General features: G+C 37.4%; 1 protein-coding gene and 1 long non-coding RNA gene across 4 annotated transcripts in view; one reads left to right on the top strand and one right to left on the bottom strand.

Annotated features, from left to right (window-relative positions):
* Nucleotides 1–12,250, bottom strand: part of PDE7B (phosphodiesterase 7B) — a 453,333-nt gene that overhangs the window by 126,236 nt on the left and 314,847 nt on the right. Inside the window, exon 2 of one of the 3 annotated variants that reach the window (XM_072637669.1) lies at nt 6,812–6,931. The exons of the other annotated variants lie outside the window; for them this stretch is intronic. Within the exon in view, the coding sequence (XP_072493770.1) occupies nt 6,812–6,839 (28 nt within the window). The 5' untranslated portion in view covers nt 6,840–6,931. The remainder of the gene's footprint in view (nt 1–6,811; nt 6,932–12,250) is intronic. 3 annotated transcript variants of the gene reach the window in all.
* Nucleotides 1–12,250, top strand: part of LOC140522347 (uncharacterized) — a 55,159-nt gene that overhangs the window by 2,335 nt on the left and 40,574 nt on the right. The window lies entirely within an intron of this gene.

Raw genomic sequence — 12,250 nt, 5'->3', positions numbered from 1 at the left:
GTTAAGTAACTTACTGAAGGTCATAGTTATTTACTGCAGAGCTGAAATGAGAACCCAAGTTCTCTGATTCCTAGTTCAATGCTTTTTCTACTACTTGGGAATTTAAGAACCATTGAGGAAGCAACAGGAGTACTAAATTGTTCATGTCACCATGCTAGTTAAACACTAAAGACTCATATAATTTTATAGATGGGACAACAGAGGTTACCTGGTTCAATGCCTTCATTTTATAGAGGAGGAAATAAAGCTCAGAGGTAGTGATTTCCCTATGATTATCTGGTCAATAAATGTGGAAGCTAAGATTTGAACACCATTCTTCTGAGCCCAGTAAGATTGGATTTGTTATGCATTGTTTGTACTGCTCAACTATGTTCAAAACATTAAAAAAATCATAGTTCTTGATGATAATTTAGCTGAACATTTCAGTTCTATGGACACAATTCAATTATGAATTGGTCCAAATGAGAATCTATAAATCCTTATCTGTAAAATGGGAGTAATATTAGCACCCACCTCCCAGTTTTTCTCTGAGGATAAAATGAGATAATATTTATAAGGTATTTTATAAACTTTAAAATATTTATATATAAATGTTAGCAATGATCACGATGGTGATGAGAAGGAGGAGGAGGTGGAAGATGATGTTGGACAAAAATACATTGGGTAGGAAAAATTATTCACAGTCTTTAAGGGATAACTATATTGTAAAGCTTATGGAGGGTAAGACCCTATGAAATAAGGTTAAAGTAAAAGGGGCACAGAACAAAACAAATAACTCTTATAGAAAGTTCCAGAATGGAGCACACATTAGGGAAATGGAAAGCATATGTTTGTATTCTGAAATACAGTTTTAACCAAACTCCAGGGAGCAGTGCCTCAGTGGACATTGCAGCTGCCATAGTAAGTGTTACACTTCATGTTACACTTGATTTTTTTTTCAGTAGCTCTATGATGTCAATGATGTGGGTGCTAACATCCACACCTTCCCATCCTATGAGACACTCACCTATGTCTTCCCATGTATTCTCCATAGAGAGCCTTCCCCATGGGTTAGAGATCTTTCTCCATGTCTTTTACCATTCTGCAAATACCAGTGCATTGCTTAGACTGTGCATCTGTTTTTCCCTTGCTCTTCTCACATGAATGATCTAGATCCATTTCTGATCATACAGTTTTTGAGTGTTATCTTTTAGACCACTTCTTGAGTGTGAGTCATCATGGTTGATATACCATGCCCACCACTTATTTCTCCTTTGCCCTTTGGGATACTTGTAATTTTGATTTTTTGGAGATTATGGCACGTCTCATAGTGACATACCATCACTGGAAAGACTGGTTACTACATAGCCATTAAATGTCCTATGATAAATGAATGAATTACTATTATCTCTTCTACATCATGGAGGTTAGGGGTCAGCACCCCTACAATCTAGAAAATTGATGTAAAATTTCTTGGTCCTCCCTAACAGAGAAGAAATCTGAATTATTATGGTATTAAAAGATAAATTAGGTTGATATTATACAATACTATACATATATTTTATTATTTCTGAGTCTCTAAACCTTTTCTGTGTCATCTGCTAGCCTTCGTATGTCATCTGTAGCTTCTACAAAACTCCCCCAAAATGCCCATTTAAGCTGTAATGGGAAAGTTGCAGTGTGGAAGGGATAACTATATTGTAAAGCTAAAAATTAAAATGGGTTTAAAATGACTAATGAGGAAATTAATATGACACCTAACTTGATTCCCAATAAAAAAGAGATGGGGAGCTCATACCTCAAAAAGGATAAGAGCTTTGTAAATTTCCTCTAATGTGCTAGGTCTACATTACCTTCTTTTCTACATTTTCAGCTGTGGCCCAACCATCCCCAAGTAGCTGAATTAAAAATCCTTCTGTTGTGGTTTTCATCCCTGCCTAGGTTTGTTGATCGATCCAACCAGCTATGAAGTTTGTAATATAGAGAATTAGCCCTTGAACACTCTGTCCACCAAAGCATTACAAAGCAAGGCAAACAAGCTTGAATTACTCTGAAGTTTAACTCTCCACTTTTCACAACTCTGTAAATTTCAAAACAGATTAGTACCAAGACAGGACTTTTTGGCACACACATGTGAAGTCAGGCCATAAAAACAATTTCCTGAGTTGTATCCCTGTGCAATTCCTACTAAAAGGAGATCTCCTCCCTTCCTTTCACTGAGAATTGTAACTACATAGCAGGGGAGAGCTATGGAACTATTTTCTTTTCCTGTTTCAGAACTGAGGCTCAATCAAACTATGTGAATAGAAATGTTAACCGATAAAAAGTTAATGTCCTTTTTGAGATGTTAGTAATTGCTCAGGTTGTCCTACCACAGTCAATCAATAAGCATTTATTAAACACCTATTATGTGTCAGGCCTGGTGCTAAGTGTTGGGGGGTATAAAGAAAGATAAAAGAAAGTTCCTGATCTCAAGAAGTTCACAGTCTACTGGGGATTAAATATTAATGAGTCTAACTCATCAGAATTTTTTTTATGGAGCTACTTCTTAGTCTTGTGTTGGGAGAAAAATTAAAATTATAGGTAAGGGGTGTAAAGAGGTAGTTTAGATGGCTCAGTGGATTGAGTGTTGGCCTGGAGTCAGGAAGACCTAAATTCAAATCCAGCCCCAGACATTTACTTAGCTGTGTGACCCTGGGCAAGTCACTTAACCTCTCTTTGACTAATCCACTGGAGAAGGAAATGGAAAAGCACTCCAGTATTTTGCCAAGAAAAACCCATGGACAGTATTGGCATTCTAGGGTCCAGAGGTCCTGAGGAAGGGACATAACTGAACAACAAGGATTTGAGAATCATAGATGACCACTGAGGTGGATGAAATTTCAGAGGCTACTTGGTTCAAATCCTTTGTTTTAGAGATTGAGAGAAATTACAATTCCCGTTTTATAGATGAGGAAACAGAAGGTCAAAGATGTTAAATGACTTGTGTGTGAATTACCCTTTGAGTATCTTTTCAAACCTTGTGTTTAACTGCCTTATATTTTTATGTTGTATTTATTCTGTTTTGTTATTGCTGTTCAACCATTTCAGTTGTGTCCAACTCTTCCTGACCTTATTTGGAGTTTTCTTGGTAAAGATGCTGGAATGATTTGCCATGTCCTTCTCCAGTTCCTTTTATAGATGAGGAAACTGAGGCAAACAGGTTCAAGTGACTTGCACAGGGCCACACAGCTAGTAAGTGTCTGAGGTCAGATTTGAACTCAGGAAGAGGAATCTCCCTAACTCTAAGCATGGTATTCTATCAACAGTGCCACTTAGCTGCCTCATTTATTCTGTATATGTTTCTAAATGTGCATGTTGAACTTATGAACATAGCTTGTTTCAATACAAGTTGTCATTCACATAAGATTTGTAGGTTAAAAAAATAAATGTTTGAATGTAAACTCTTCAGGTGTTGTAGCCACCACCTGCAGTTCTAGTTATGGGGAAGGTGAGGCTGCTCAGAAGTTCTAAGCTGCAGTGAGCAATGGGTATCCACACTGCTTTGTGTTAATATGGCGAGTCCTTGGGAATAGGGGGCACCAAAGTGTCTACACAAGGCAAATTGGCATAGGTAAAAAATTGAAGAGGTGAAAGTTCCTCTGGGATAGAGCCTGTGAGTAGCCTTTGTACCCCTAGTCTTGATGAGAAAGGGTGACTTGGACTTGAAAAAAAAATGGTTAAGAATGTATTCTCCTTGAGGACAGGGACTGTATCCACAGGATTTTGCCCAGTGTCTGCCACTTAACAGGTACTTAATAATGGCTTGTTGGTAGTTTGGCTCATTGTACTTAATAATGGCTTGTTGGTAGTTTGGCTCATTGCCAGAGGTCACACTCAAGTAATAAAGAGGTAGAGGACTCCACAGTCAATGCCCTTTCCACTTTTCTCCTCTTTCTTTATTATGCATCTTGTACTTTTCTTTTCCTACAAATCACGGTACTGATGAGTCCTGTATTCAGGCAAAGTAAAGTACAGGATATTACTTCTAGCTTTGACCTATTTACCACAAAACAGACTTACCCAGTGGATATTCACCAGGAAACTCATAGTATTGCTTTCAGAACTACTGATTTATTTCATCAAATATTTCCCATTTTCATTTTTAATAATTATTTTTTATTTATTTCATTACATATTTAGAAAATTTGATATGAAAGAACTACTGATTTACATCTTATATACTTGCAACATGTTGTACAGTTATTTGTATTACTTAGTTCTCACTTGAGTCCACTGACAGAGGTTATTATTTCCTTTTAAGAGATTAGAAAATAAGAGGCATTTTGGAGCAGTTAGTTGATACTTATGAAGACCTGATACATATTGGCTGTGTGACCCTTGGCTTACTTGACCTCAGCAGCTCACTCTAAATTGCTGAACAAGGGCTGATGATCATTGGCAGAAGGAATACCCTTTCTGGTCTATGCTGATAAAATTATAGTTTTGGTTCAAAAAAGAAAAAGAGAGAAAAAACACTCCAAAACTTGTGTATTCGTCCTTTGTTGCCAAAGAAGATCATGCCATCAGAGAAATGATGACATGACTTGCACTTGACTTTGTTTTGAGTGAGTGAGGGCTGTGCAGGTCCATCCAGAGCCATCGGAATCCAGTAACCAGATATTCATCAGGATGACTACAGATGACCCAGGATGAGGCAACTGGGGTTGTGACTTGCTGTCCAAGGTCACACAGCTAGTGAATGTCAAGTGTCTGAGGTGAGATTTGAACTCAGGTCCTCCTGACTTCTGTACTGATGCTCTATCCACTGTACCACCTAGCTGCCCAACTCCAAAACTTAAAGTTGAGCTAAATGGTACCAGTTTACAAAAATGAATTACCGATGTAGGAGAACCTTCAGTCCCTACGGTGCTGAACTGCTATCACAACTGCTAGACTGTGTGATACTATTTTTACTTAGGAATATAAAAACCCTACTTCCACGTAGGGGAAGAAAAAGCATTTATTAAGCTCTTACTATATATGCCAGACACTGTGCTAAGCACAGCATCATCTCTGTGGGAGTGGGTGTTATTATGATCCCGATTTTACAGTTGAGGAAACTGAGACAAACAGGGCTTAAGTGATTTGCCTAAGGTCACACAGATAGTAAATGTTGGAGGTTGCATTTGAACTCAAGTGTTCCTGACTCCAGGCCCAGAACTCTATTCAGCATGCTACCTAGCTGCCTCGCAGACAGTGAATGCTAAAAATTGAGATTTAGATGTTGGTTATTAATGTAATTATATTGGGAAGGTGCCAACTGCGGAATTCAAATCCTTTACTGCCTTTGTCCTCAGTTTTCCCAAGTTCATCAATACTCCTTATTGTACATCTAAAGAGGGAGACTGAATGTGAGGGGCCATTAAAAATAACTAATTTGTTTCATAAGAAATTACTTTGGCCTGATTTTTGCAACAATACAGAATTTCAAAAGTATGGTTTGGGTATATTGGCCATAACTGACTTGAGATTTTCATGTACATCAAGGATCTATGATTTTGCAGGAGTAGATAGTCCTTCAATTATTGCATACCATGATCACTTTATAAATTAAGTCTTGAGAGATGGTGGTGGCTCAGAGACCCACTAGCTGTGGTCACATCTAGTGTCAGTGGCAAGATCTGAACCCAAGCCTTTCTGCCTTCAAGTTCAGCATTCTATCTACTACACCACACTGGAATGCCTCTTGATAGTTCCATATTTTAAAGTTATTTGTTGGTGAGGGGTCTTCCCCTAGTAGCTAAATATAAGATAGTATACATAGCAGGCACGTAATAATAAATTCACAACCAAATACAGTGATTATATAAATGATGTTCTAGAATTACTGAATCAGTTTTCCAAATTTGGACCTTTAGAGCTTGCTTAATTTTTAGTTTTTCTTAAAAGAAAACATCAATTACAAACTTGTCATCCTCAGCAATACTATCCCTAGATTCAAATTGGGGATATGCTGATGTATAATATCGTTGGACAAATTGTTTAATGTTGTTGAGCCTCAGTTTTCTTGTCTATAAGGCAGTAATGTCTACCTTACTTGAGGCTGAATTATCCTGTCTGTTGACTAGGATTGTTATAAGTTAGACCTCTCAGAACTAAAAACTTCAGAGTAAACAGAAACAAAGAGACTGGTTATATCTTCTCTCCAAGAACTTTCTCCCTGTCCCCCCATTTTTAATGGTTCTGGGAGCTATTAAGGCCTGATCATGAGAACCAGAGGAGACATTTCCTCTTCTACCCTACTCTGGAACCGGATTCCACTCATTAGGAAGTAAGGATGCCTAAACTATATGACTTTCTTGGGGTGGGTTTTAGTTAACATGGAACCTCTGTAACACTCCAATGAGCCAAAACTAGGAAGAAAAATGGCTAGGCACATCTACTGCTCTTTCTCCCCATGAGTCACTTCTAAGAACTTTCCATAGAGGATTCTTCTGCTCCCCAGTCTTTCCAACTAGTTCAAAATGGAAAAAGTTAGGGAAGTTATAGGGCTAGTGGTGCCTAGGAAGGGAGTCAGGAGAATCTTAATCCATTACTGCCTACCTACCTTTCAAGGATATTTAGGGCCAAATAAGATTGGTAAGCTGTAAATCACTTTATAAATATATTATTAGTAGTAGTATTTAAAAGAATGAGACAGTATTGGTTTATTTTGGTGCTAGAGTCAGCCCTGTTTTTGATATTCTTTTCTGCATGACCATAGAGTATCATGAATGCACATAATGAAGTCCTTGGAATACCTGTTTTAAAAAATGCTTTGATTAAATGGGTGACAAAACAAGGTACTCACCCTGGAGAGACTGCTGTAGTGTTTTCATTACTGAGGTCTGTTGGCTGGAGAGGCCACTACATTTCGAAAGAGCCCATAGAGAAATAAGGGAGGTGTTTTCATCTCACTACACCAATCTCACTATGCAATTTTGAAAAAAAAATCATAACTTTTTGGTCAGCAAATTAGTAATGTGGCAATAATTCACATATTTTAATATATAGTACATTAGCTTGGTGTTCTCTGCTAGATTATTAAGTTTGGAGGCCTGAGACGTCTTATACTTCTCCAGTGATTACCAAAACACCTAGCATCTCGATGATCATATGGAAAATGTTTAATAAACATTGGCTATGTGATTGATATTGAAAGATATATCTTAGATCTATTCAGTGCCATATGATATCTGAACTACAGTTCAAAATGGTGAAGAAATGTTCTGGGCTCAGTCACATGGTGAAAGTGAGTAAATGTCCACTAGGTGAGAAACACCCAGCTAGGTGATTGATGCAAGAAATGACGAAGGATATGTATCACAGTCCCTGCCCTTAAGCTGTGATGAACCTGGTCGATAAGCAGTCTGGGGAGTGCACCAGAGTCTTGGGTTTGTTTTTACTGGCTGCATTTTTCCTAACCAAGAGAACTGCAATAGAATTGAGGTAATCACCTAATAAAATAACTCCAGGGAGAAAAGAAATCTATGGCTCCATTATCTGGATACTTCAGGTGAAAGTGGTTTTGGGGAATGAATTACACAAATAATTGCCAAAGTTATTCACTTCCCTTTGTTAATGTAGGCAAGGTCACTGACTCATATTTTAACTTGTGGGAAACCACTCAGTCTCACTGTGAGGCAGACTTCCTTTTCTAATGTTTGGACCCATCTCTCATGAGTGTTGTGAAGATTGATGGGTTAATGCACATAAGGAACTTTCAGATATTTGGATCTAAAGATATTTTCAATGTCCCTAAGTGTTTTCTCATTAAAGTAGAATTGGCAAAAATGGGAACGTTTAATGTTCTACGGTTGAAGCAAAAAAAAAAAATCATTCACAGAAGGGTACTTCACATTTTAGAACCACACTGAAGGTATGATTAAATGTCTCTTACATGAGATCTCTAGCAATCTGTTTGCCATGGGCTAGAAATACAGGCATGCCAATTTTAATTAAAAACCTTATTTTTTACAGACCACTTAAGAGTTTACACTAGGGTGAGTTGTGTTCCTCACTGACTGAGCTTGCAGCTTTCTGAAAAACTGATGCATCTTTCTTTAAAGGAAGGCGAAGGAGGGGGGAAAAACCCAAAGCAAATGGTTAGCCCAGAAAGAAGGCCAATCAAAATCCAAGACTGTTCCAAGCCAACCAAGGCGTCTGGTTTCTCTAATTTGGTACACTTCATACTAAAAAGCCCAGTTTGTTTACACTGCATATTTTGAGTTATGTGAAATGCCTTGTCCAAACCTCTGGGTATGCAGTTTCAGGGGAGGCTGTTTGAATATGACATTGATATCCTATGGCAAAACTGATATGAAAAAAGGAGATGCATATTATTCCTATCAAAGAACTTAAAAATTCTCCCCTCTCCCCAATACAGAGGGCAACTAAATTGTTTTCTCCTTACAGGTACGTAGATCCACTCCCATAAGCACACAGAGATGTCTCCCTTTTTTTCACAAATACATCTGGCACCCTCATGTATTAACTCAGAAATCGTTCATTTAAGCACTCAAAGTGTAGAAGGAAGGAAAATATAGGAGTGTATCATGACTCATTAGAAGCCTTTCTGCTTGGGATGGTAAAAGCAAGACCTTAAACCTCTGTACATTTCTTGATACTCAGGGCTTAAATTCTATGGTGGTAACTACCAAAAGCATATCTTTAGCCCTCAGGGATGTATTCTTGATGAGTGGTAACTGGTTATTTTTTTTTATCTATTCAGATAATACCTAGTATAGTGTTTTACACATAGTAGGTACTTAATAGATTGTTGAATTGAATAGCCTTCAAACCTGTATTTCAGTGTGAGTTCATCTTAAGCATTTCTCTCCCTGTCTTTGTATTATATTTGATGAGGAAGAGCTTCTACTGGAAGTAGGGAGGTGGTAGGTTAGTGGGTATGACAGATACGCAAGAAGGATATGAAATTTTTTTTAATGTACAAAAAATAAAACCAAAAAGTACAGAAATAACCACAAATAGAATCGCTTTGATAGAACCTTGTTTAATTATGTACGAACATTATGTAAATGTACTTCTCAAAAATCAAACTAGATAATAGAAATTCACAAATTCTTTTTCAATCCTTTTTCTTATTCTTTGCATATTGAAATTCCTGTGATTGTTGAAAACTGTTAAGTTCACTAAAAATCAGAAAAAGTGGAAATATCAGGAGCAGAATTTACTTTGGTTTCTTTTTAGTTGGAATCACCACTTGTGTGGTCCAGGAACATGCCCACCCACAAGGATATATTAAAAAGATTAATAGAAGCCTATTAACACTAGTTTTATAGGATCTGGATCTGGTAGACACTTTAGAAGGCATCTAATCTAATCTCCCTCATTTTATAGATAAGGCTGAGAGAGAAGTTTAGTACCTTACTTAAAGTTACGCAGTAAATAAAGAGTAGATTAAGGATCTGAAACAAATTGATTCCTGAACTAATGCTTTTCACATTAGACTATAATTTTAAGCAAATAGCCTCTTCTGACTGATGAGAACTGACTAATCCTCTTAAAGTCTTGCTGAGTTTCTAATGGCCCAAATATGAGGTATCTGCATATTCTTTTTTGCCTTAACTAATATCTGAGAGTTTGGGACTTCCCTTTCTACATCTACCAACCCTGTTTTTCCCCCCTCCTGCTTGAGCAGGACTCTTGGACTTTTTGCGAACTTGGGCTTATAATAACTTTCTATTCCTTCCTGCCTTTGCTGACCTCCTTGGTATGGACCCCTTGTGTACTTCCAGAACCTGTCCTATTTTAGGTGGACCCCTACTTGTACAAAAATATTTATGGCAGCTCTTTTTCTGGTATCTGAGGATTGGAGATTGAAGGGATGCCCATCAGTTGGGGAATGGCTGAAAAAGTTGTGGTATATGATTGTAGTGGAATATTATTGTGCAATAAGAAATGACAAACAGGATAAGTTCAGAAAAACCTGGAAAGACTTACATGACTGATGCATTCTGAAGTGAGCAGAACCAGAAGAATGTTGTACACAGTAAGAGGGCAACACTGTATGATAAAGAACTGTGAATGACTTAGCTATTCTCAGAAACACAATAATTGAAGACTACCCTAAAGGACTCATGATGAAAAATGCTATCCACCTCCAGAAAAAGAAATGATGTTGCCTGAATACAGACTGAACCTTCCTTCCTTCCTTTCTTCCTTCCTTCCTTCTTCTTTTTTCTTTCTCTCTTCTTCCATCCATCCTTCTTTCTCCTTCTCTCTGTCTCTTTATTTTCTAGTCTCCTTGCACAAAATGACTAATATGAAAGTATTTTATATGATTACACATGTATAACACACATTAGATTGCTTACCATTGCAGGAAGTGGGGAGAGAGGGAGGGAAGGAGGGGGTAAAAAGTGGAATTCAAAACTTTAAAAAAAGTTGCAATTGGGGAAAGTGTTATTAAAGAAATTTTTTAAAAAAGAAAAAAAATCATATGGTTGCCCATGTCTGCTCTAGTAAGGTTGGTCTTCTCATTGTCCCCTAAATATTCCCCTTTCATTCATTAGAATGTAAGCTGCTTATTTCTTTCTTTGTATTTGTATCCCCAGAAGCTAGTACAATGCCCAGCACATGGCATATACCTAATAAATGCCTGATGATTAATCGTTTGAATATGTCATATACTTCCATCTCAGATGTTTCTGAGAATGTCCCCCCAATCACATCTCTGCCTATTCAAAGTTTAACCACCTTTAAGATACATTTCAACTATCACTTCCTGTACAAAACCATTTTCTCCATGAAGTCTTCTCTAGTTCTTCCAGTCAAAAATGATCTCTTTACCTGACATATACATTTACATGTGTATGGCAGAGATGGGAAAATATATATATGTATGTATAGATAAATAGATATATGACAGAGAGAGTATACTATCAAACAATTAGACATTAAAAGCTTTTTACTACATCTTTTTAGCTCCTTGTAGCTCTCTCATGGTCTGATTAGACCTTATAAGTGTTGTAGCTTTAAAAGTAGTCACCCTGGGAGACTATATGCTTATTTCAACAATACAATTATTGCTTAAAACATTTGGAATTGTGTTCAAAGTTAGTTTATGATTTACTTAAGAAAACCATTCATTTATAGTCTTGATTTTTTTTTGGGGGGGGGGAGGGCCAGGAACAGTTGTACCAAGCTTAAATATCAAGCCCCTTTACCAACGTTGCTGGTGGCAAATGATTCCTGGCAGCTTTCAGAAATCAAATCCAACCTCAGAGGATTAATATTTGCCACTACTGAGGATATTCAAAGAAATGTGTCAGAAGCTTTGACAGAAATTCTTGATTCCATATTGACTCAGAGGGAGAAAAAAACATTTTGGGATGTTTGTTAAAACAATCAGTCATATCTTAGACTTGTTTTTAATCTTGATAGTTTCTAACAGTGCTGAACACACACTAGATGTACAATAATAAATAGCTATTGAATTGAACGGTGGTATTATATGTATGCCATTACTGCTTCGAGAGATGGAGAAATAATTCAACAGGAAATAAGATTCAGCTGTTCTTATCTATAACATGCAGCAGCTGTAGCTTGTAGAATGATAGGGCTAAGGAATGGACCTGTGATTTCCTTGGTATAGTAGAAATGGGGAACCTGTGGAGCTCAAGACCACATGTGGCCTTCTAGGTTCTCAAGTATGCCTCTTTGACAGAATCCAAACTTCACAGAACAAATCTTTTTATTAATTAATATCAAGTCCTATTATTATTTGTTCTATGAAGTCTGGATTCAGTCAAAAGGCCACATTTGAGGACCTAGAGGGCCACATGTGGCCTTGAGGCTACATGTTCCCCCCCATAAAGATTTCTTGGGTGTTGGATTTCCCTCTACTGATGCAGATTGGCACCTTCTTTGCAACTTATTAGTCTTAAAGACCTTCCTAGAGCTCTGAGAAATTAAGTGACTTGCCTAGGGTCACACAGCTGGCATATGTCAGACCTATCTAGGTCTTTCTGAATTCAAAGATGACTTTGTAGACACTATGCCTTAAATTTTTGATTAAGGCTATTTTCATACCAAGAATTTTCCTAGGGAAGCCTGATGATAAAAGACAAGTCTTCATTTGCATCCTCGAGAAAACTCTGCTTTGCTCTCAGCCTTGCCTTACCAGCAAAGGGATTGCCTCTGTGCAAGTTGAATAACTCTTGATTAAGAAGTCAATACTAAAGAACGCCAGTATTGGATAGGACAGGGAAAGAAAGGTCAGAATGTG

The sequence above is a fragment of the Notamacropus eugenii genome, chromosome 2 (assembly GCF_028372415.1).
Source record: "Notamacropus eugenii isolate mMacEug1 chromosome 2, mMacEug1.pri_v2, whole genome shotgun sequence".
In the NCBI taxonomy this organism is placed as follows: domain Eukaryota; kingdom Metazoa; phylum Chordata; class Mammalia; order Diprotodontia; family Macropodidae; genus Notamacropus; species Notamacropus eugenii.
Note: the sequence above shows the minus strand (reverse complement) of the source record. Positions and strands in the feature narration are given on the sequence as shown.